This window comes from Xyrauchen texanus, chromosome 21 (genome assembly GCF_025860055.1).
Source record: "Xyrauchen texanus isolate HMW12.3.18 chromosome 21, RBS_HiC_50CHRs, whole genome shotgun sequence".
NCBI lineage: Eukaryota > Metazoa > Chordata > Actinopteri > Cypriniformes > Catostomidae > Xyrauchen > Xyrauchen texanus.
This window is the reverse complement of record NC_068296.1, coordinates 28,762,808-28,788,670: the sequence shown is the minus strand read 5'-3', so window position 1 is coordinate 28,788,670 and position 25,863 is coordinate 28,762,808. Positions and strand designations below refer to the sequence as shown.

The 25,863-nt window shown below is 36.8% G+C and overlaps 2 protein-coding genes across 3 annotated transcripts in view; one reads left to right on the top strand and one right to left on the bottom strand.

The window, feature by feature from the left end:
• Positions 1–9,740, top strand: part of tbxas1 (thromboxane A synthase 1 (platelet)) — a 111,937-nt gene extending 102,197 nt beyond the window's left edge. Inside the window, 5 exon segments of the mRNA XM_052152531.1 lie at positions 7,122–7,210; positions 7,324–7,418; positions 7,421–7,457; positions 7,752–7,835; positions 9,646–9,740. Coding sequence (XP_052008491.1) covers positions 7,122–7,210; positions 7,324–7,418; positions 7,421–7,457; positions 7,752–7,835; positions 9,646–9,661 — 321 coding nt within the window. The 3' untranslated portion in view covers positions 9,662–9,740.
• Positions 9,741–11,777: 2,037 nt separating this feature from the next.
• Positions 11,778–25,155, bottom strand: parp12a (poly (ADP-ribose) polymerase family, member 12a). 2 transcript variants are annotated; one of them, XM_052152529.1, is made up of 12 exons: positions 24,788–25,155; positions 24,099–24,234; positions 17,876–18,152; positions 16,928–17,053; positions 16,573–16,705; positions 16,298–16,481; positions 15,128–15,248; positions 14,957–15,053; positions 14,791–14,875; positions 13,970–14,100; positions 13,172–13,323; positions 11,778–13,053 (listed from the first exon to the last, which is right to left on the bottom strand). In XM_052152529.1, the coding sequence occupies exons 1-12, from the start codon at positions 25,099–25,101 to the stop codon at positions 12,800–12,802; spliced, it is 2,010 nt and encodes a 669-aa protein (XP_052008489.1). In that variant the 5' UTR covers positions 25,102–25,155; the 3' UTR covers positions 11,778–12,799. The 2 variants fall into 2 exon arrangements, with proteins under 2 accessions (XP_052008489.1, XP_052008490.1); XM_052152530.1 differs by having other exon boundaries at positions 14,791–14,872.
• Between the last annotated feature and the right edge of the window lie 708 nt (positions 25,156–25,863).

Genomic DNA, 25,863 nt, shown 5'->3' with positions numbered 1-25,863 from the left:
TGTGAATATGCAATAACTGTTCCTTTGCAAAGCTTGAATCGTATTATGACTGTTTCACAAGCAATCCACGCTGAGATGACCTGAAAAAACTAAACAAACACACATACATAATCCAGAGCATGGTGAAACAAGACATGCACACATACAGTATTATCCTCCACTGAGATGTACCTCGCTGGAAATGGATCAAAACAGTTGAAGACGTCCATCTAGTGCATGTTTACATACACCAACAATTAAAAATAGTGCAGGTGGGTGCAAGAATGTGTCCATGATGCATTTGTGCTTAAAATGGCTAGAGGCAGAGCAGCTGAATGAAACATCTGAACAGAGTCTCCTTTTCAGAGCTGTAACTTGACGCTTGGATCGCTTGAATGCATAAAAACAAGGGGGAACTGATCATTTTAACCCACCGGACCATTATATTTCACATACAGAGATAGACATATCACACAATATGTAGAATAAGAAAAGATAAAACCATACTAAAGAAATTTTTTTTTAATTCCAGTGTTTGACTGGACAAAAGTTACAATAACTATGTAAAGTTTTTTGTTGTTGTTTTTTTGTGCAAAAAAAGATCGGTAAACCTGTAAAAGATCGGTATATCAGTAAACATCAAAATGTTTACCGATATAGCTAATGGAAATGTAAATAAACGATAAGATTTCACAAGTGTTGACAAAATATTTTTTAGTTTAACTTTAGTGAATAAATAATTTGTCGATATGTCAAATTTTGTCAAACATTTTTTTTTGTCAAAAACACTTTGTTGAGAAATAAAGGCATAAACGCAAAAAAAAGAAAGAAATGTGTGTCATGACAGAATTTACATCACATCTGTCCTCACAACAAACAGTATATCAGAGAGGAACACTTAGGCTGATGAGGAGACTCAAATTTTCCTCAATTTCATTAAAGACAACAACATTGCCTTTTATTATTGGTTGATTAGCTTCCTGCAGCATTCACTTGAACAGTGGCTGTGCTGGATGTAGAGAGAACGGAGATGGAGGGGAGTCCCTTATGGGGAGAAACCGGGCAGGCCTCTGACATGCTGGCATCCTCCAAAACGGAGTTTTGAACTTGTGGGATTAATGTCTCTGGTCTGATACTCTTGAAGTAGAACGGAAATGGCCGATCTTTCTTCATATTGTGATAATGAAATCGATCATGTACCACAATTGTAAATTACATCACCATCATTTTAGCGCCTTAATTCAGTCTAGTGAAAATGACCATTGGTTGTTTGTTAATTTTTAAGGCTGTATTGGCTTAAAAACGTATATATCTATATTTATTTATATACTGCCTATAACTTACAACTAATGCAGTAGCACTTTTCAAAAAATATAATAAACCATCAGCAATGTCATTAAATACAATTTAGTTCATTTCTTTCCTTTTTTTAAAAAAAAAAAGTTTTATATATTTCATATTTAATCAGACTTAAAAAGTAACCTGACCTGCTTCCGTGATCCATGCTTGACACCACGTCTTTTAAAAGTGGTGCGAGATACATGACAATGGTCTGTCTTATTGCATGTTTATACAAAAATAATAATAAAATAGTCCAGACGCATCCCCTTTGGTGTTCAGAAATAGTTTTGCTCTCGCTTTGTTTATGAACTGGGCACCAGTGGGCAGGGCCAAGGGTGTGATTATGTAAAGTAGGTGTTGATTTTGCTGCTGTAGAGCCATTTTTTATAGCTTAGTTACAATAAATGCTTTTATTGCATTGGGGATTACATTTTGAGTTCTGAAATTTACAGTATGTTTTTATAGTAGAATGACCTCTTATATTTCTAAATATCAAGGAAATGTTGATTCCTCCTGACATGACTTTTACAGGTCTACCAGTGTGAATGCACCTTCTATACAGTATTTGTTCAAAAGAAAAGTAGTTAGCAACTCCTTAATGTGTCCTGAGCTAAAATGGTCAAATCCACCTATAGAGTCTTCCCTACATAGAGGCCTTGCAACTGACACTGTCACGATATCTCCTCCGTCAACCATTCAGACCATGACAAAGTGTTGATTTTCTGCTCAAGTGATTTTAATTAAGTAGTTTTAATTAGTTTGTCCATTGTTTGTCCCTTATTCTGTGGTTCATGCATTGGCCAGCACTGTATCATTCGTATAGCCAGTCCACAGTTGTCTGACATGTGCTGTCTCACGTTGATAAGAGCACAACTAATGTCTCTGACACTCCCTGCAATTAGTTTTCCTAATGAACCATTTGGCCAAGGAAATAGTCACCGCTTGGGGCTGATTCCAAGGATTGAAGGAAACCAGTGTTGATTTGAGGAGTTTTACAATTAATTTTGTTAAATTGAAAAGCAATATCTTTTGTGTTATATATATTGCTCAGAAATTAATAAATGTTTTTGAAATGGCCACAGTATTAAATCCCATCACTCAAACTTGGAACCAAGATTATGATTCAGTCTCAACTCACAATTTCAGAGTAAAGCAATAAGCCATTTGACACTCATTACTATGAAGAAAAAAAAACACCTCATACCTGTGATAACTTTTTTACCCGGATAAATCACTGTATCCGGGTAAAATCTGTATATGATAATATTGCTCCAATGTTGCTCATTTGTTTTACAGTGCTCTACAAATACTCACAAAAAAATCCTCTTTTCTATGGTTGGTTTTGAATGTTCCTTATCTATTCACATGACGTCACATTAAAAAGATATGATAGTTGAACATCTGTGGGTGCATTATTGATATCAGAAACACAATGAGCCTTCCAGCCTATCTGCCCCTTTCCCATGCTATCAGAAGACAATGCAAGATGACATTCAGTGTATTTATGCAGAAACGGTCCCATTGAGCAATCTCCTGTTTGAGAAAATGCATGCCTCCATCACTATCAATAACCATAAATAACCGTTTTTGTGGAAACCCTAAAGGGACGGGTGAGATAAGGAGCCATAGCCATTTCCAACCCATAGACACCCGCCAACACACACTTTCTCATAGAACTCATGGGACTACATTTACAAAGGGGGGAAATGATTGTCCGAAGAAAGAAAGAGGCCTGAAAATGGGAAAATAAGTTATAATGTAAAGCAACTGGTGGGTCACAACCCAAAAATGGCCAGAAGATCTTTTCTGATATGGTTACAGACAGCAGGAACAATGTGAAATGCAAATAATAAAGTGCAACTAGCCATATAATTGTGTATTATTGGGATAGCAAAATAGGCTTATTCTCTTTTAAATAGTCAAGAAAACATTTAAATTAGCCAGATATATTGTGGTTAATGTCAAAAACAGTGCATCTAATCAAACACTCTTGTATTATGGCACAAATTCATCTGTCATTTAGTAGAAGCTAGGCAGATTAGGCGCAGATGCCAACATAGACAGGTGGCATGACATGCCCTCATTCTCAAAAGCCATGAACATGTTTGTTTACTTTTGTACCATAAACAATTTTGGTACGGTGTTGGGTCGCCACTTGATGCCCAATGTAAAATCTTGGTCCTGAAATATAACCATTTGAAAACCTTTGATGCTATGTGATCATCCAGTTATGTAGAAAATTCAGTCTTTACATGTATGTCACATACACATGCACACATATCATGTTCAGCTAGCCATAAACAGGAGGTTAAATATCTAAAATCATCAAATTGATTGATCGTATCTCTTACTTGATGGGAATGAAGGGAGACGTAAGGAGGGAGGTTGCCTCTGCTCCAAGGCCTGTGAACACTTCATACACACACTTGTGCAAGAAAAATGAATCTCATTTTCTGAAAAGAGGTTGATATTAATACCAAGGGGCACAGAAATATGCAGGGAAATGAGTTGTTTTAGCAGGGTGCTCCTTTGAACATGGCAAGGCTTTTTTTGTCTCTCTCGCAATGAATTTGAAGGAAACGTTTGAGTGTTTTTAGGTCAAAGCATTTCCGTATAGACCACATTTCTTGTTTTATAAATTCAAACAGTTAGGGCTTTTGGATTTTAATGATATGTTCGGTTACTTTTAAGTGAATTTATTTTGACTTAATGAGAATACATTAGGGTATTTGTCTAGCGGAGCGTGTTTGTTGTTGTAGTATGAGAACAAGCAAATGTGCAATTAAATTCAGAGAGAGCCTGTCATGAATTTAGAGAAATGCTTACAGTACATCTGAAATACTTCTGATCTTTAAAAGAGGGTCAATAATCATCATGTTTAAGCATGTAAACATACTTGAGACATGTTTAGACTAAAAGAGGCAAGCCGTCTGAAGCTGAGACTACTAACTAAAGCGTCAGTCCACAAACATCTCTACTCTGTGCCATGGTTATACAGTAATTCTACACAGGGTCTAGCACATTTATTAGCCCTCCCGCCATCTGCACACGGTATGAAAGCAGCCAGATGTCACCCTGTCTGTCATCTGTTATGCTTTGTATTGTATCCTACTGAACTCTGTGATGCATAATTTCAGAAATGCTACTTTGAGCCAAAATTGCCTTTAGTCTCTGTTTACAGTTATTAATTATTGCAGCATTCAAGCAAAACATATCCGGTTTGATGCATACAGGAATGCATTATGGGTACATTGTGTAAGATCTTTTATCTATCTATTGCACTGGGCTTTTGTTTGGTTGTTTGTATGATGAAAGCCTGAAGAGACAAAAGAGAATCAGCTGAAACAAGAAAAATTGTTAAGCCTGTCTGCAGGGCTGTCTGACCTTGCGTTGTGATTTTTGAGGCATCATTGTGCATTCAGTGGAGTTAAATTTAGTCATACTTCAGGCAGTGATTCAGGGAATAAACAGAGACAGGGTCTTTTGTTTTGGCAGAAATTTGGTGAATACTTCACATTCACTGAAATAAATTATTGAAATAACGCCAGCTGAATCAAAGATGCCTCTTTCACACTGAAGCAAATGTCATACAGAGTAAATTTGCATGGATTTTAGTTTTAGGCTGGGATGAAGTTAAAATATGTTAGATATGCAGTATTGGCATTTTACAAAAATTCACAATGGTACCCACATTTTTCTGCCAAAAAAGGTCCTCACAATGCAAGTGAATAGTGGCCAGAACTTTGAAGGTCCAAAAAGCACATAAAGGCAGCATAAAAGTAATCCATATGACTCCAGAGGTATGTCTTCAATAGTGATATGATAGGTGTGGGTGAGAAACAGATCGATATGTAAGTCCTTTTTTACTATAAATGCTCCTCTCTGTCCAGCAGGTGGCGATATGCACAAAGAATACAAATCACCAAAAACAAAAAAATAATGTGAAAGTGGAGATTTATAGTAAAAAAAAGACTTAAATATTGATCTGTTTCTCACCCACACCTATCATAGGACTTCTGAAGACATGGATTTAACTACTTGATTCATATGGATTACTTTTTGTGCTTTTTGGACCTTCAAAGTTCTTGCCACCTGGGGGCCAAGGTAGCTCATCGAGTAAAGACGCTGACTACCACCTCTGAAGTCATGAGTTTGAATCCAGGGTGTGCTGAGTGACTCCAGCCAGGTCTCCTAAGCATCCAAATTGGCCCAGTTGCTAGGAAGTGTAGTCACATGGGTTAACCTCCTTGTGGTCACTACAATGTGGTTTGCGCTTTCGGCGGGGTGCGTGGTGAGTTGAGCGTATATGCCAAGGAGAATAGCTTGAAGCCTCAGAAACACGCTCAGCAAGCCACGTGAAAAAATGCGTGGACTGACGGTCTCAGACGCAGAGGCAACTGGAATTTGTCCTCCAAATTGGGAATTGGGCATTCCAAATTGGGGAGAAAAAAAGTTCTTGCCACCATTCACTTGCATTCTATGGACCAACAGAGCTGAAATATTCTTCTAAAAATCATTGTTTGTGTTCAGAAGAAGAAAGTCATACATATCTGGGATGACATGAGGGTGCGTAAATGATGACAGAACTATTCCATTAACTTGTATTGAACCCAGAACATTCCTTGAAACATTTGAGTGTAACTCGTCCTGCCCCGCTTGTGCTATGAAGGACCCTCAAATCATGCGGCTTATTGGGAAGAGATGTGCTACTTTTCTCAGTGATCAGACTATTTTTGCTTGTTAGATGATCAAATTGAAAAATATTCCATGGACTTACATTGAAGAAGTGGTTTGAGCCATATTTATGGACCAGAAACTCATGGAGATTTGGATATGAACTCTTGAATTGGGCCAGTAAGCAACCATCCAGAGAAAATCATTATATACTGATATGAGATCTCCTTCAAAAAGTGCAATAGTACAAGTCTTTTTCTCATTTGAATCTCTTTTTTAATAACAGTAGTGCCTTTACTGAATTACCACACTTTTATTATAAGGGACATTTAATTCCTCTCTGCCTGAGACTTATAACACATTCATGTCTTCAAAAATTCAACAGCACATCTCAATCCCAAGTGAGTCTGTTATTTAAAAACCCTACTTGCATACTGCATACTATCCTCACCAGCATTTCATTACAGACATGTCACTTTGCACCAGAATGGCACCTGATGATAAGTGACAGTGTAGCCAGAGAATAGGGGGGCAGGGAACTGTGTCCATCATGGCAAAATTTGCCCCTTTCTCACCCCGCTGCATCCTCTCATCCCTGGAACGGATGCTTTAACTGGTGGAACAGAGTGACTTTAGAACAGCTAGTCTTTTATAATGCCTGCATTGAATGTCTGGGGGACATAGAGGCAGAGGATGTGGGCAGAAATGCAAGGGAGCATGATCACTGCCTGACCCCTATGTTCACAGAGACATGCAGTAATAGACTGCTCAGCGCTGCCTTCTCTGCTGTGGCTTTCTTCATTCAGTTCACACAAAGACATAACAAACAACAGAATTATTACAACAGTGAGAAACAATAGAATATTATATATAGAAACTGATCTGAGAATATGACTTTTATTTTCATTTTCTATTATATTTTTTGGGGGGATAAAAAAGCCTTTTATGTTCTGTGAATTGGATTTGAGTCAATGGCATGTTGTAAAACTGAAATGACCCTCCTCTTCAGTGTGGCTGTGATTATTTCTGCGGTGCTTCCCCCTATTGATCATACATAGTGACTGCAAAAATAATTCTAGACAGGCCTTGATGTTATAATGCTAAATGTGTTTAATTTTCTCTTGTAGGAGACAGTAGATTACACTAATGTCCAAGAGCTGAAGTATTTAGACATGGTCATTTGTGAGGCACTCAGACTCTACCCACCTGCATTCAGGTACATCAGCTGATTTCATAACCCAGTTAATGTGCATGCATGGAACCAATAGCACGTATTATTATGAAAGACATGTGAATGTGTTCTTGTTGGTTTTGTGTATTTTGGCACAGGTTTTCGCGAGAAATAGGGCCAGAATCTGTGGTAAACGGACAGTTTCTACCTAAAGGGTCATCCCTGGAAATTCCTGTTGGGTTCCTTCACCATGACAGCACTGGCCCGAACCGGAGAAATTCATTCCAGAGAGGTGAACTATTTTGCAGTCAGTAACTACCATATTACTGAAGCAACAAGGCCTGAAATCCAACTCATATGTATTGGTTGCATCAGAAATACATAGCCACAGATTTCCATGAGCTTGTCAAATTGAGTTTTTAAAGATCATTTAGATCAATTTTGCATAATATGTAAGACAATTCTGCAGCATTTTAGGGTTCAACTTTATCATCCACATATGGATATTTTATAGATGTTTTTCAACGAGCCATACACAGAGTCTGCCATGTGTTTTGCTAAAATTAAACTCTGTGTTTTATTTCAGGTTCACTCCAGAAGCCAAGGCCAGCCGGAACCCATTTGTATATCTGCCGTTTGGAGCAGGGCCACGCAGCTGTGTGGCCATGAGGTTGGCCCAGCTGGAGACAGAAGTAGCTCTGGTTCACATATTGAGGAGGTTAAATGTTGTGGGCTGCGTGGACACCGAGGATTGTTATGAAATGTTGGACTGGGAAAGAGCAACTTTTGTAGAGGTCTAGAGATGAAGTACATGAGATTGTGTGATCCGATCAAACAAATTTTAAGACAGAACCCTACCCGAAATCATTCACTCAATAGGCATCGCTAGACCTTATTTAAGAGGGCTTCAGCCACCCTAAATTTTATTTCAGCCCCCCTTAAAATCTGTGACCTAGCAATCAGCACCCAAATATGTGATCGCCTCTTGTGAGGTCTATAAACAGTGACAGTACTGCAGTAGTTTGAAGTGGTAGACTGATTTGGTGGCTTTTTGGTTGACTATAGAGCGAGCCAACAGCATTCGAGTGCGGGCTGTGAAGAAGTATATCATTAGTTTGACACACTGAACGAATACGCCCCTAGACTGAACCTATCATTTGTTTCAACAAAATTATACATGTCTTGTGAGGATCAGCATCTTTACTGTAGAACGACTGAAGCATAGGCGGACAACCCCCTATCTGAGGGTTGTCCCCCCCTAAAATATCATTAAAATATGTGTATTGTAAATAATATAATGATATATTCTTAAAATAATTGTTTAAGACATAAAATAATACAAATGCAAATGGGGCAACAACAAAAGAAACCTTGGTGTCCCCTTCAAATATTGCTCTTGAGAATTGTTGTGTTTACTGTCCCCCCCCAACATTTTGATGAAATTTTCGCCCCTGGACTGAAGGAGAGGAGGAATGTTGTCCGTTTAGTTTAGTAATCTCATTTAAAAAGAAGAGAAAGTAGCTGGATGAATTATGAGTAAAAGTGACTCAAGATGACATTATGAAGACATCAGGACTTAACTGAAAAATGTTTAGGCTGAAATTGTTGTCTTTTTTGTATATCTTCAAAGTCATGCACATCAGTTCAAAAACGTATAACTATGCTTTGTTGACATTTGTGGGGAAATGCTTATGACGCTTAAACACTGCTGAATTCTTAGTAGACATGCACATTTTCATAGAGTAAATTATAGTCCTTTTGGCAGTTATTTTCTTTCTTTTTTTATTGACTCAATCAAAACACATAAAAGAGGTTCATTTGTTGCTACCTACTGGCATAAAAGTGTGATTTACAAAAATGGTCAAATGAACCAATTCGCTCATCATTTACTCACCTTCATGCCATCCCAGATGTGTATGGCTTTATGTCATCTGCTGAACAAAAACAAAGATCTTTAGAAGAATATCTCAGCTCTGTTGGTCCTTACAATTCAAGTGAATGGGGACCAGAAATCTGGCGATCCAAAAATCACATAAAGACAGAATAAAAGTAATCCGTATGACTCCAGTGGTTAAATCCATATCTTCAAAACTTATATGGTAGATTTGGATGAGAAACAGATCAATATTTAAATAATTTTTTACGATTAATCTCCACTTTAATTTTCCAATCTAAAAGTCACTTGTTTAGTTTTACTTTCAGATCTGATTTCTGGTCACCATTCACTTGCACTGTATGGACCTAAAGAGATATTCTTCTAAAAATCTTTGTTTGTGTTCAGCAGAAGAATGAAAGTCATACATATCTGGGATGACATGAGTGTGAGAAAATTATGAGAGAATTTTCATTTTTGGGTGAACTATCCCTTTAAACAAAAGTACAAACCATTGAAGCCTCACAGCTTCATTGTCATTCCCGTAAAAATGAAAGACGACGCTACTGTTAATAATGGCCTTAATTTTCTTGTCTTGTACACACAGGTTCCTCTGGAGTTAAAGTCAAGCACCACCCTTGGACCCAAGAAAGGAATTCTTGTCAAAATCAAGAGAGAGAATTGAGGATTCGAGGCGTATTTATAAGGGTTTCAATTCCAAGATTTAGAATCTGATTATTTTCTAATCATATTACTTAAAATGAATCATTAACCAAATGTCTACTGTAAAATTTTATTCTGTAGTCGGCTGACAAATTAATTTAATATATCAGAACCAGTGCAGGCGTCTTTAAGAGACAGCCTTTATATAAGCACATTGTCCAACAGCCTTTTGTTTTACTGGGACGATCACTTCAGCAATGTGATGGACATATTTTGTCACTGAAGATAAAAATCATGTCCTTTAACTGGGATGGAAATATGGTCAAATATATCTTATTTAATTAAAACTGATTTTCAGTGTAATTTGAATGAAAAATGAAACAGATTTTAAGGTTCATTAAATTTGGATGTAAATGTAACTATAAAAGGAACTGAACCGCCTCTAAGTTAAAAGGAGAGGTGTGTCTTGCCTTATTTCCACTCTTGAAACCTTTTTGAGGTTGAGGTTGGACTGAATGCTGCATTTTTACCCAACATAAGAACATCATAATTAGGTGTTGACTGATATATCACAGAGGCCGATAAATCAGATGATATAAATCAGATGAATCAGATGGAGTGGTGGTGGCGTAGTGGGCAATAGCACATAACTGATCCCCACAGCCACCACCATTGTGTCCTTGAGCAAGTCACTTAACTCCAGATTGTTCCGGGGGGATTGTCCCTTTAATATGTGCTCTGTAAGTCGCTTTGGATAAAAGCGTCTGCCAAATGCATAAATGTAAAAGTAAATGTATATTCTGATTTTTTAAATGATCTGCATCGGCCGATCCATTTTTCTGTTAACCCAAATAGTTTCCCAAGCTGCAAGGGCACAGAAAATCGCCTGCTTGCATGTGATGGACCCGTCTGAGACATGTAAACGACCAATCACAATTGCAGATTTGTTGTTACTTGCCATCGTGTTACTACCATAATAGACTGGCATACAATATCTTTTTTAAACTGTCCTGCATATCAGAGCCTTGAAAGACTTGCAGGAGCTCATGACGAAGTGCTCGCTTGTTTCTCTCTCTCATCAGCAGTTCCTTGTCATTTTTACTGTCATGTCTAATGATATAAATGCAAACGTAAAAACAAAATCTTTAAAGACAATTTGATGACTAAACAGAACCCATCAGAAACTGCTATCTACCATATCAAACACACAAGATATTATTTTTTTTAAATTTTTTATTATTATTATTATTTTTACAAAGTTTTTAGTAAATATAGTCCCCTAATAAATTTACCATATTTTTTGAAGCAATTTTATGTATTTGTTATTTACTATAATAAATTGTGTGGCATTATACTGTATATCAGCATTATATCGACTTATCGACCACACTGACAACCATCATAAAGGGAGGATAATCTTATATATACTCAAATGAAAATAAAAAAATATTTTGTGAACATCCATGGATTATTTTTTTTCAGATTTTTTAAATACATTATTTTGATAACACTAAAATGCAAGGTTAAAAATCTGGTGTTTTTATAGTTATAATATCAGGAGTTTTAAACAACTGAGCTTTTTGTGGTATTCTTAAAGATATAGTCACCCAAAAAAATGTATTCTCTCATTTTCTCACCCTCATGCCATCCCAGATGTGTATGACTTTCTTTATTCTGCTGAACACAAATGACAATTTTAGAAGAATATCTCAGCTCTGTAGGTCCAAACAATTCAAGTTAATGCATACCAAAATTTTGAAGTTCCAAAAGCACATTAAGGCAACATTGAAGTAATCCATAAGACTCCAGTGGTCAATATTTAAGTCCTTTTTTTACTATAAAATGTTCTCCCTGCTCATAGGTGGTGATATGCACGAATAATGAGAATCATCCAAAAAATAAATAAAGAAGAATGTGAAAGTGGAGATTGATAGTACAATATATATCTGTTTCTTACCCACACCTATCATACCACTTCTGAAGACATGGATTTACCCACTGGAGTCTTATGGATTACTTTTATGCTGCCTGTATGTGCTTTTGGTGCTTAAATAATTTGGTACTCATTCACTTGCATTTTTAGGACCTACAGAGTTTAAATATTCTTCTTAATCAAATCTTCAGTTGTGTTCAGAAGATAAAAGTATGTCATACACATCTGGGATGGCATGTGGGGGAGTAAATAATTTTGGGTGAACTATCTCTTTAACAGAAGCACAACTCCACAAGGGTACACCTCACAAAACAAGCAAACTGTGGTTGGTCATTATACTTATCAGACAGTCACTTCCTGTATAACCAGGTCAAAATATGATGCAAAGTGGGCAGAGTCTTTTAGTCTGGTTTAGCTTTACATGCTGTCTTTTTACTCAGAGACTGTCACAATCACACCCTTCATTTCTCAAGCTTACCACCAGAGGTCAGTGGCACAAGTCTCCATAGTCAATGATACTCCTAATCATTTACCTAGTAAATGTTCCACTTCCTAGTGTCTGTGGTGTACAGTATGCTCACATCAATTATATCAACATCTAATTAATCATAAATTAAATACAATGTCAAAAGCTAAAATTATAACATGAAATTTATTTTAATAGGAATGAGTAATGCTCAGATGTTGTACATATGGTGCTATATTTTGCCAGCTCTCGGCTTAATGTTGTATTTTTTGTATTGTGCACAAAAAAATAAGTTGACAGTTGATTTATAATACTGGCACTTGTGAAAAGGTAGACTGTATCAGGTTGTAAAATTGTATCTGGCTGTTAAATTTGTTTTCTTTTAAACAAGTGCAATTATTATTGCACCTAATGCATTAAGCAATCTACATACAATTCTATTGTAGATATATTATATTTAACAGTTTGCTATTTTCATCACAAAATATATCACAGAGGGTATATCAGTAAAGTTACTCTACAAAACAAAAACAAACAAAAACAATTATATTGCAGTGATTAAGAATTAACCTGACAGAAAAAAATACTTAAAGAGATATTGGTTATTTTCCAGTTATGTAAGTCTAACAATTGAAATAACTATTGCTTACAATATCAACATGTTTTATAATATAACATGTTTTGATATCATACTACAAATTAGGAGTATTCAATGATGTACTCAGGATAGACCTGGTACTTCTCAAAAACTACAAAAATGGCTGGATTGGTTTCATTGTCAACACAGCTGTCGTAAAGGTTTTGATTGGATTTCTTCTGTGGAGGTCGGACTAAAGTAATGTTACCCTTTGTGAACTCTCCGACTAGCACCAGTGCCACAAACATCTTCTTGGTCTTGGTAGTGGATTTTGCATATCTGTCAGAGTATGAAGCATCTCTTGCAAAATAGCTGCCTGTTAAACATTGATAAATACATTCAGCAAACTTTCGACATTTGGGTAAGTTTTCAATAATTGCATTTATCGCATATGTCATCGTTGCTATATATGCTGCAAGAAGCAAATGTTGTACCTCTCCCGTAAAGTGTTCCGTGACTGCCACAGATCCTCCAGTCAAAGTTCTGCTGACATATGGCCTCTATCAGAGACTCATCCGTACCATGGAAAAGGTAACGCTGGTCGACTCCCTTCCCTCCATTCATCTCAGTCATTTGTTCTTTTTGCCTTGTAAAAAACAAAGATAACTTTAATTAAATGGAACATATGTCAAAGTATTATTACAGTGTTTGCAAGGCAGCTCTATATTGATATTCCTCAATGATTTGGATTTGGGGTTTTGCTAAAACCCTAACCCTAGGTATTAAACTTCTGCAATTAATTAAGCCTGAACCTCTTAACAAACAGACTTTGTTTTGTAAATCATTTTAGCCATAATCTCTCAACCTTCCTTCTTGGTAAGTATTGGGGGCGGGGCTTGGGAGCATTAAGCAGTTGATGCAAACACCTGTATAATGAGCTATTATAGTTGCTTTTGGTAAAGCACTGCTGTGTGCTGCGATGGTCTTTGCTGGATATCTCAATAATGTTTGTTTCCTGGTTTTGCCTTGGATTTACTTGAATTTTTTGGACAAATGGATCCCAACTTACAAATTAAAACTTAAACTAAGGAGAGTCAGCTGGGGCTGGCAGGGCTACAATTTGGGCTGGAGGTGTTTAAGGTACCGCTAACCATGCCAGCCTATTGCTTTTCTCTTTTTTTTTTTTCCACATCACTTTACCTCTATAAACACACAGTTTGTTAGGGAAACTGGTAGGTAGGTAATGGGTGACCACTAGCATCTTGTAACAAAGGTTACATGAAGAAACATACCACTGAAAGACCCTCCAAAGAGACAAATTCTGCACTCTCTCAATCCTGTGAATGATGCTTTTGGGCATTGTCCTACTAAACATTGAGCCAATCCTTTGGTATTCCTTAGAAGAGCTTTGCAGAGGAACAATCTGGGAAGGCACAGTACACCATTTAGTTTCAAAACTCTGTATTGCAGGGATAGTTCACCCAAAAATGAAAATTCTCTTGTCATTTGCTCACCCTCATGCCATTTTAAGATTTTTAAAAGAATATTTCAGATCTGTAGGTCCATACCAATACAAGTGAATGGTGACCAGACCTATCAAGCTCCAAAAAGCACATAAAGGCAGCATAAAAGTAATCCATAATAATCAATATTTCAATATTGTTTTACTAGTGAATATTTATAGTACAAAAGGACTAAAATATTGATCTGTTTCTCAAGCACACCTATCATATTACTTCAAATGACATGGAACCACTGGAGTCTTATGGATCACTTTAATGCTGCCTTTATGTGCTTTTTGGAACTTGAAAGGTCTGGTCACCATTCACTTGGCTTGTATGGACTTACAGAGTTGAGATACTCTCTAAAAATCTTTATTTGTGTTCAGCAGAATAAAGTCATATAGATCTGGGATGGCATGAGAGAATTTTAATTTTTTGGGGGACTATCCCTTTAATCAAGGCTGCAGTTTGTCAGTTACCATAGGCATTAAATGTATATTCATTCAACAATCCCAAAATGCAAGCATTTAAACGTAGCAGAAGCCCTACTTGCCTTTCCCATGCTTAAAATGATAGTGATCATCGTTTTAGTAAGATGACTTTGTACCTACCTTGTAGGTGAATCCAAGGAGAGCTCCTTTGTCCCAGTGAGCAGGGACTTCCACAGAGGAGATGGTGCTGTCTGAAGACTCACTTCTAATCAAAACAACAGATTAATAGACTAGTGATAAATAATAACATGTTTATAAGAATCAAATAATGTGTGTGTAATCTTACCCCTTAATTTTGCTCTTGACTTCTTGAGCAGACACAAAACGCGGTCTCCTTCGAATCTCTCTTACAGTTTTGTACTTCAGATTTTGCTGATACATGCCTGAAAGTGATTTGCTTAGTGTTGTTTTTGTATTATTTACTGCCATATCAAAGTTAATTTGCTTAAATAGGTACCTTTAAATGAGAGCATGTATTTGTGGTTCTCTGAGTTGAATGAAACTTCCTTGTCCTTGTCAGGCAGGTAAAAAATTTCAAGGATTTCCGAAGTGACTGAGGCCACAAGCTTTGCATTTTCCTGTTAGAGTCAAACAGTAATGCCTGCTTAACTTATAAAAGAGTCAAATCAAAACAAAGGCCAACAGATTATTTACATACTTAATTATTTGTAGGTATTGAACCTAAATAATAGCCTTAATATCTACACAAAACAATTATTCGGTGGTGAAGTAAATATAGTAGAAAAGATATAAATATTTTCAACATTGAATAAGAAAATAAGTACATTTTACATTCAAACAAGTAAACATTAATGCTCTAGCTTGTAAATAAATATTTATGATTGTTTGATATCTTGAAGTAAATAAAATGTAAAATGTAAAAGTAAATTTTACTTAATTTTTCAAAGCTTTTATTCCCAGCAAGAACTGAGCTTGCATGGTTTCACTGTTTGCAAGTTTATTTACACTGCTTATTTTTTGTCCTAATATTGTTAAAATTGGTAACTTCTTGATTTGTGCAGTCTGAAGTTAGTTTTCATCAAAATAACCCACTAATGATAAAAAAAATCTGTTGACTGTCAACGTCATCTGTGTTTTAAGCGATTTCAGCAGACTGAGCTGTTAAATTAGCCACGCCCCCTCTTTCCAAAACCCTGCAATCCAAAGAAAACAAATGAGCTTTGAGACCGACATCGTGCAGAAATGGTTGTTTAAAACAACAGCAGAAAAATAGCGCCCTCAACTGACAACTGTTATGAACAACATGGCATAAAAATGCATTATGCCTCAATAATTTGCTGCAACTACAATACTATGAGAATGCGTAAAATGATTGGCAGGTTGAAAGCTTTTTTTTTGTTTACAAAGTCTAGTGCTGCCATAGAAGCAGGTGATATATCTTATAACACTTATTTCATTCATATCTTTCAGGGAGTAGGACAATTTTTTGCATACCTTTCCATGAAAAAGTAGATTTAGAAGTAGATTTTACTTAATTTTATACCATTACGTATGTAATTTTTTTTATCCAGTGTAATAAGAGTAACATCACATGATAATTCCTCATCAGGTTTAATGACTTAATGTAGGTTGAAATTAAAAAGAATATCACAATTACATCACTGACCCCTTTGCCATATTCCGTCCAGCCCTTATTGTCATTTTTCCAGTACCACAGCCATTCAGTGGTCAGTATAAAGTGAGGGGGTTTAGTAACAGAGGATGCTGTGGATAGTCGCCGCACTGATGACCCTCCTAATGTCATTGAGTCAAAATTCACCACCTCATTCCCTGTGCTGGTCTGAGTAATACTGCAATGTTGAAAATGGAGCAGGTGGGAATGATTTAAAGACAAGCAAATTGAATCTATATAAGCAAAACAACAAAATAAAACAAATATACCTCAAATCATTCGATGGACTACAGAATGCCTTCTCAATCTCCTCTTCATTTGGCAGGTCACTCCATGTGACTCCATCCTTTTTTAAAATTTGCCATTTATAGGGTAGATGGTGGTGGAAACGGACACACTTGTCTAAAATGGAGAAACGCAAATAATGGTTATCATTTTGACCATAAAACACATTTAACAAAGTTTCCTCAAGTCTTACAGTTAGGGGCCGTACACATAAGATGTGTTATCAAGACAGTTGCATTCTGTTCTATTTTATAGCACTGTGTCTAGCTGTTTTTGAATGCTACAACACATCTTTTGTGAACAGCCCTTTAGAGTTAAGGAGTTCAACATCATCATTACCTTTGAAACTACATCCAGCACGTAAGAAATAGAGGCAGATTTCACTGTAATCAGCTTCACTTACGGAGCTACTGGATTTGTGTCTGGTGCTCCTCTCACTGCTGGAACAGCTCACTGCTGGAACAGCTGCAGTCAAGATAAAAGAGTGAACAGAACAATGGACATGAAGAGGATAACAATGAATAGTGTAGAATAGGCACTGAGTTGCCTAATCAGCAGGAGGGAGATAAGGGAAGAGCCAGGGATGACAGAGAGAGAGAGACGCATACGCAGCCGCTCTGTGTGTTGTGTTTGTGTTGCTGTATTTTCAGTTTGAGGTTCTGTTTGTTGTTTGTTACTCCAGTTCCCACATCCTCCTTTCCCTCCCAGGCTTTGGCACCAATGTAACAAGGTTTTTAAGATGGGCATGGAGGGGGGAACCAGCTGAACAGTCAATGTAAAACTTGAATCATACAGAACCTCAAACTGACTGGTATGGTAACACATTACAATTAGGTTCCATCTTTAACATTAGTTAATGCATAGGAATCATGAACGAATGAACAATATATATTTTACAGCATTTATTAATCTTTGTTAATGTTAGTTAATAATACCATTGTTCATTATTAGCTCATAGTGAATTAACTAACATTAACATATACAACTTTTGATTTTAAAATGTATTAATATGTTGAAATTTTAAAAATGGACTAAATGGGACCTAATAAGTGTTAATGTTTCTATTTCTAAACCCTGTGCAGGGTAGCCCAGCACACTGTTTACGCTAAATTACACATGTTCTGATTGCCTGTACTTGTGCTGCATTGCGTAGTAGTTTTGAGTTCAGTGTGGAGAGAAAAATGGCTGGTTGCTGGAATCTTATTGCATTCTGCCTGTTTATAACATTGTGTAAAGCAGAAATAAGACAGTCACTAGTTCTTGTTCTTTTTTTTTTTTTTCATTCACCTGTGTGCTCTTTCTTCTTGACTGGTCTCTCTTGAGAAGAGGTGATCAGTAACTTGTTCTTGTATATCTTGTGGAGTTTGCGCATGTTTTCTGGACTGACCCCTCGGCCATTGAGAATTTTCTGAGCCTGTGCATCCAAGCTGTGGGCCCTTTTGCAAGCAGCTCCAAACTTGCAGTCATCCTGCATGAAGTGCTGGCACAGGTGCAGGCTGGTGCAAGATGTCTTAAATTTACAGCTGCCATGTTCTCCATTCCCCTTGTTGTAATGGGAGCAAACCTAGATAAACAGAGATAGAGGCCCAATAATGTATCTTATGAAAAGATAGAAGAATTTCAGTTTAAGAACTCATATAAATGGACAAAGGCTGGCTGAGCCACACAAGGTCTGCAAGCACTTAACGTCTGTAATTCATTTTACAGTAAATTTATCTGGGCTGCACAGTACAGTAGTTCATCTTAGCCTTATGGAAACTGCGTTCACGTTGTCTGGACATTGTATTTTGTATGCAATGCATAATTTAATTTCCTTTAAACTGACTGATCTCAGTTCAGGGGACTCTAGGCTGTCAAAGTGTTACGAGGAGGGCGTGGCTGGGCCTTGAGGCTGCATGGCCGGCGCTGCAACAGCTGATCAGTGGGAGAGCGAGATAAAGGTGAGCCGGAGGGATGCGCTAGCGCGGAGTCCTCGCCGCGGCTGTCTACCTGGGGACTGAGGGATCATTGCCGCCTTCCGAGAGCCGGAGGAACCGCTGCTGTCTGCCGAAGAAGGGGAGGAGTCAGACTGGTGGTGCCCGGGACTGAATCGGGCAGGGGAGAAATGTGACAAGGAGGGCGTGGCTGGGCCGTGAGGCTGCACGGCCTGCGTTGAATCACCTTATCATGAGGAGAGTGAGACAAAGGGTACCCGGAGACACCAGTTTGAGAGAGAGAGAGAGACACGTGTTCATCTATGTGTTCTATGTTTTAAGTTATTTTATATCATTAAACTTTACGATGACTGGTCAGCCGGTTCCCGCTGTCTCCTTGCCTGTCCTTTAACTGTTACAAAAAGGTTAAACTTTTGACGTACAAAGTCATGTGACAAAACATGCCGCCAATTTCAGCTGAGTTTGTCTTTGGGAGAAATGTCAACAAAACTACATTTGGTAAGAAACCTAAATAAGTCTTTACATTGAAACCTGTTTGAGTCAAATGATTCGTCTCAAATTTCATCCGATATACAATTTTTTTTTAATTTAAGCGATTTATCGCTTACATTTTTAGATGAAACTTCCTATCAAAAGTTCAGTTTCAGGCTGCAGATGATGTTTGAACCACTCAACATGTTTGGCAGACATGGGACAATAATTATCAGTACATAGCTTCAGAATTCATAATGTATAATTTTATTTTAACATGGTTGGCAGTAATTGGGTGATCTTGGACATTACTTAATAATTATGCTAATTTCTGATTGGTGAAATGCTTCAGCACCAGATATAAATTGTTTGTTTGACAGTGCAAAGAGAGAACATTGAGATTATGCTAAAGTAGAAAAAAACATTAACATAAGTCAAATCAAGTCTTATTATTATTGTAGTATGTGCTGTAAGTTTTTTGGCAGAAACCATATTTTTAATGCAATGAACCATGGTGTGGACATCAATTTTTGGACATCAAGAGTTTACACTTCTCCAGGGAATCAACCAACGAATGGTTTACGTACACTCACCTAAAGGATTATTAGGAACACCATACTAATACTGTGTTTGACCCCCTTTCGCCTTCAGAACTGCCTTAATTCTAAGTGGCATTGATTCAACAAGGTGCTGAAAGCATTCTTTAGAAATGTTGGCCCATATTGATAGGATAGCATCTTGCAGTTGATGGAGATTTGTGGGATGCACATCCAGGGCACGAGCTCCGTTCCACCACATCCCAAAGATGCTCTATTGGGTTGAGATCTGGTGACTGTGGGGGCCATTTTAGTACAGTGAACTCATTGTCATGTTCAAGAAACCAATTTGAAATGATTCGAGCTTTGTGACATGGTGCATTATCCTGCTGGAAGTAGCCATCAGAGGATGGGTACATGGTGGCCATAAAGGGATGGACATGGTCAGAAACAATGCTCAGGTAGGCTGTGGCATTTAAACGATGCCCAATTGGCACTAAGGGGCCTAAAGTGTGCCAAGAAAACATCCCCCACACATTACACCACCACCACCAGCCTGCACAGTGGTAACGAGGCATGATGGATCCATGTTCTCATTCTGTTTATGCCAAATTCTGACTCTACCATCTGAATGTCTCAACAGAAATCGAGACTCATCAGACAAGGCAACATTTTTCCAGTCTTCAACTGTCCAATTTTGGTGAGCTCTTGCAAATTGTAGCCTCTTTTTCCTATTTGTAGTGGAGATGAGTGGTACCCGGTGGGGTCTTCTGCTGTTGTAGCCCATCTGCCTCAAGGTTGTGCGTGTTGTGGCTTCACCAATGCTTTGCTGCATACCTCGGTTGTAACGAGTGGTTATTTCAGGCAAAGTTGCTCTTCTATCAGCTTGAATCAGTCGGCCCATTCTCCTCTGACCTCTAGCATCAACAAGGCATTTTAGCCCACAGGACTGCCGCGATACTGGATGTTTTTCCCTTTTCACACCATTCTTTGTAAACCCTAGAAATGGTTGTGCGTGAAAATCCCAGTAACTGAGCAGATTGTGAAATACTCAGACCGGCCCGTCTGGCACCAACAACCATGCCACGCTCAAAATTGCTTAAATCACCTTTCTTTCCCATTCTGACATTCAGTTTGGAGTTCAGGAGATTGTCTTGACCAGGACCACACCCCTAAATGCATTGAAGCAACTGCCATGTGATTGGTTGATTAGATAATTGCATTAATGAGAAATTGAACAGGTGTTCCTAATAATCCTTTAGGTGAGTGTATAAGGTAGGCTTTATTCACAGTAGCATCATATTTGAATTTTGACGTGAATGAAAACAAGGCTGTGAGGGATAGACTTGGAGTCTCTTCAATGGCATGCAGTGTAAAAAGCTGTATAAAATCACATCTAATTTTCACAACTTGTGCTTTCTGGACAAAAATTAAACATGGCACTACTATGTATAAGGTCTTTACTACAGGTAGTGTTGGGCAGATTACTTTAAGAAAGTATTCTGGGCTGAATACTAAATACTCTTTCTTAAATATACTCAGTAAAGTATTCCGAAGACATTAAATAAAAAGTAATGTATTCAGAATACAAGAATACTTGACAACAAATAATATATTTTGACACAAAATTAGATAAGATACAAATTTATTTTTGAGATGGTTACTGAATGCCAAGTGCAGAAACTAAACAAAATAGTGAGGTCAACAATGAAGTATATTAATGATTTTCACTAGACTTGCTTGCATGTTTCCATATTAAGGCCTATCTATAAGTTTCTCTTTTATTACCAACACTTATTTTTGTGTTCTTTTGGTTGTTTTACTCATGCTTTATTTATTATTATTATGGTTTTATATTTTTTGTGAATCACTTCATATGAGATGTTTAAAAAAAAAAGAACTAAGATAAAATCATATGCTTGTATGTTACAATATGTGTCAAACTTAACTAGGATCCCATATGTCTATAAACCACATATTATACAGTAGTTACACAAGGTTTTTCTGTTGTTGTTTGGGCTGTGATCTACTTCAAGTCCTTTTTCCTCTTTCGGTCTTTGCAGTACTTTCTCTGATATTTGACCTATTCATGGGGTATTGTACAATGGGGTAAAAGGCTCCTTTTGATTTTATTTTCTCCTAAAACACTAAATAGCATCAAAAACTACCACAATACTTTGCTTGTCTATATGAGCTTCAACATTTTCCTCTTTCAAGAGATCATTGCATGTAATGTCTAAAGTTTGATTCTGAGGCAATGTTTTAACATTTTAAAAAACATTTGTACATTTATGTAGCTAATGAATATCCTGGAAATTATCCCATTTTGTGATCAAATACTTATTTGTCTTTTTCAATTTTGTTCAAGGTGATTATATCAAAACATTTTAAGTGAAAGGATAGTATTTGGGGTAAAAAAAAAAAAAAGGCCCCCCTGTTGTAGTGGCGAAAACCCCCTATTAAACATTATTCGGCCAAGAAAAACAGATTTGATTTTTTTTTTTTTTAAAGTGGGCTCACATTGACTGATCCAATCACAGTGGAGATAAATTTGTTTATAGAATACCTGAGATGTTTTTGAAATTAACAGTATATTGTGCACCCTTTTCTGGAGTGCTTATTTTGAATAGGCATTAACTTAATTTGTTAACAAAAAAAGCATCTTGCTGTCTCAAGTTTTTGCGTAAGTTGACAAATTTTTTCATAACTATCGCCCCGGTTTCTACACAATATCAATATAGCCTCCCTGGGGCATTTTACCCCAGGTGTGGGGTAAAATGCTCCCTTGCCACCTTTTTAAAAAAATAATAATTGTATTCGAAACAACCTCCTTTTTATTAATTTTCTCACAAATTATATTGCTCCATCATTATTCAATTAAAATGTACTCCGCCATTATTCAGAAACCCCATCTGAAGCTGCATAAATGTATTTACACAGCAAAAATCGCTGGAAACATCATGCGTGTGAATGTTATATTTGTGGACACTAGTGCACAGCTGATTGTTAAGGTGTGCTGCCAGATATTCAATCCGGGAATCCGGAATCAATCCTAAGAAACTGTACTTACTGCGTTTGCCTTTGTAGGGCAGTATAGTTCTCTTGCATATTAAATGTGCACTCAGTAATTTTACACAAAGACATGAATAGCTCTTTTTAGAAATAATTAACTGCTGATAGGTGTAGGTTAGAAACAGACACTTTTTTAAAGGTGCCATAAGTGCTTTTAGCCGTTCTGGAGCTTCTACGTGACTGAGCCGTTGAATTAGACATAAAAAACAACACCCTCCAAAGATGACTTTGAGACAGTCACCTTCACGTGGTTGTCAAACACAATTGTGCTTTAAGCTGACAACTGTTATGAATCTGAATATCATGTTATACATGAATGAACTGTTTTGACTACTACTAAGTATAATATGATTGACAGACAGAAAACACATGAAAAGCTTCAGATTGGCTGATTAAAGAATGTGCCCGCAATCACATTGTTTACGGTTTATACGGTCTAGTGCTGTCGTAGAGACTGGCAAGATATTTCAGGACACTTGTTTCAGTCATATATTTCAGGGATTGTTATGTGGATTTTCTGCAATTAAAGTTTTTTTTTTAAATCACTTGCATCACTAAGCCTTCTTTTACAATAAATTCTCATTCCTGCCCAGAAAGTGGCGATATGCAAAACAAAAACAAAAGAATGTGGAAGTGGAGATTGATTGTAAAAAAGGACTTAAATATTGATCTCAATACTGTTTCTCACCCACACCTATCATATCATTCTGAAGACATGGATTTAACCACAGTAGTCATATAATATTACTTTTATGCTGCCTTTATGCACTTTTTGGACCTTCAAAGTTCTGGCCACCATTCACTTGCATTGTGAGGAAAAACAGAGCTGAAATATTCTTCTAAAAATCTGTGTAAGTATCTCGGACGGCATGAAGGCAGTGTTGGGTAAGTTACTGTAAAAAAAAAAGTAATTACTAACTACTAATTACATCTTATACAATGTAATTAGATATCAGACCGAGTAATTAGTACAGTAATTGCATTACTTATTACTAATTACTTTCTAAACCCTTCTCAACCTCTGCAAGATGACATGACACTGTTCTTTTTAATTCTTTCAAATAAATAATATAAAATCAAGTAAATTATTCATGAACTGGCCAAAGAATTTAAGGGGGCAGCGTTAAATTATAAAACAGATATTTTAACATTTAGATGTTAAATTTAGATTTAAAATTCACTATTGTATTATATAGAATTGTTCTATAGTCTGTACAGTATATAGCGCAATTACATCAGAAGTAACTAATTAAATTACTGAAAAATTAAAGAGTAATCCCTTATTTTACTTTTTTTATTTTCAATGAAAACAATAAAGTAATAACTTACCCTCATGCAGTGTTGGGTGTGATGCAATACTGAGTAAATTATGAGAGTCTTTTAATTTTGGGGCGAACTATCACTAAATTGACCTATCAAAAATTACACACTTCACTTTTGAACATAATTTCATATGTTGGCCTTAGCCAGACGTGTACACATTTAAGAGATACTGACCTCTGGAAGTAAAGATGGGTCATTCTGAAGCAGAAGTTGAAACAACAGTCCACTCTCAAGCTCTTCAAGATCTCGCTTTCTCAAGAGGTCAGAATTATGTGCTGAGGCCAAATCATGAGAATTCTTGCATTTGAACCTAAGATTAACATAATCATGGCAATATACTGAAAGGGGGAAAATAATTCAAATGAAATATATTGCAATATATAGTATTGGAATATATTGCAAAGGTTTACATATATACAGGACCAAAAGTATCCATGGATGCAAAAAAATCCATGTAAGGCCTACTCCTTATCTACAGTGTTGTCCACAGAACTGAGACACGTAACTAAAACTTGCACTGACGGCACCACCACACCTTACACAAATGTTGCCATGGTAACTATTGTCTCCACCAAAATACCAGAGTTATACATGGTATTTCAACTACAAACTACAGTATTGTTATTACAATTATTCTAAAATAAATGACACCGATAATACACTATTTGAAGTAGATTCCATATTTACTAGTTTGGATTCAACAGTAGCCTAGTATGCCCAACAATTACTCTAGTATTTTCAGTCGGAAACTATGGACAATTATTCAGTCAAAATACATTTGTGATTTGTACAGCATGTGATATGATACAGCATGTACTATTCCGACGTATTCATTCTAACAACAGACCTGAACAATCACTTACCCAAATCTGCAGTTTCCACATACAAAGTACCTACACAGGTGCAGTTCTTCACAGCTGACACATTTGTCATTTTTGCACACTCTCAGAGAGGTTTTGGCTATGATCAGACTGTCAGCACCCAGTACTGAGTTGGTGGTGTTCGAGTCTTCATCCTCTTTTATAACAAACCTCTGGTGGTCATCGAGCACCAGAGACAGTACCTGATCCGCCACCGTGAAACTCTGCCGTAAATTCTTCTCCACTTTACCAAAATCCGAACTGCCCTCGTGTTTACAGAGAAAGTTGTAAATGTATTTAGACACGGTAGATGCCATTTTCGAAGAGGCCTTAAAGCTCGTTTCTCAATTTGCTTCCTCTTACTGATGTTGTGAGGTATTTAAACAGAAACGAAAGCGAAACTGATGCTGCACTCGAGCGCCACCTGGCGTTTATGGTTTGATACAGATCTCTAACTAAATACTTCACGGTTACCATCATTTCTTGCAAGATATGAGTTACTACAGTTACTGTTACTACTGTAAAATTATAATAAACTTATATGGGACCTTCTTCCACGTGTGTAAGAAGCCTTCACAATATATATACTGTGTAGCAGTATATATATAGCAAGAAAAAGTATGTGAACCATTTAGAATTACCTGCATTTATGTATACATTTGTCTTAATCTGGTTTGATCTTCATCTAAGTTACAATAATGAACAAACACAATCTTTTGTTTTTCTTTTTTGTTTTAAAATTCTTTGTGCTTTATTTTTTACATACCTTTTATCATCTTTTGATAACACTGCAATTCTATCAGTTCAAGTCATTTTTTTATGATTAAAATGTTTTATTGATTCATCTATTAAACAAAGAAAAGCTAAACATATCCAAACAGAATCAATATTTAACCCCCACTATTACCCCCACCACCCCCAACAACACCCCAGTGGTCACATGATTATAGACACAAACAAAAAACAAAACAAACAAAAAAATTATTATCCACTACACTTCTCTACACTGCCCTCCCCGAGAGCCCTCCAAAAACGGAAGATATTTTCCCCATTTCCCCTCAAACAAGTCTAAATTCCCC

Bases quoted from the DNA above. Each gene is read 5' to 3' on its own strand.
- parp12a (XM_052152529.1), bottom strand. From the start codon at position 25,101: ATGGCATCTACCGTGTCTAAATACATTTACAACTTTCTCTGTAAACAC. The intron at 18,153-24,098 runs GTCAGTATCTCT...CTGTTTATCTAG, and splicing joins ACCCATCTTTACTTCCAGAG to GTTTGCTCCCATTACAACAA. The intron at 16,482-16,572 runs GTATATTTGTTT...TCAACATTGCAG, and splicing joins AGTCCATCGAATGATTTGAG to TATTACTCAGACCAGCACAG.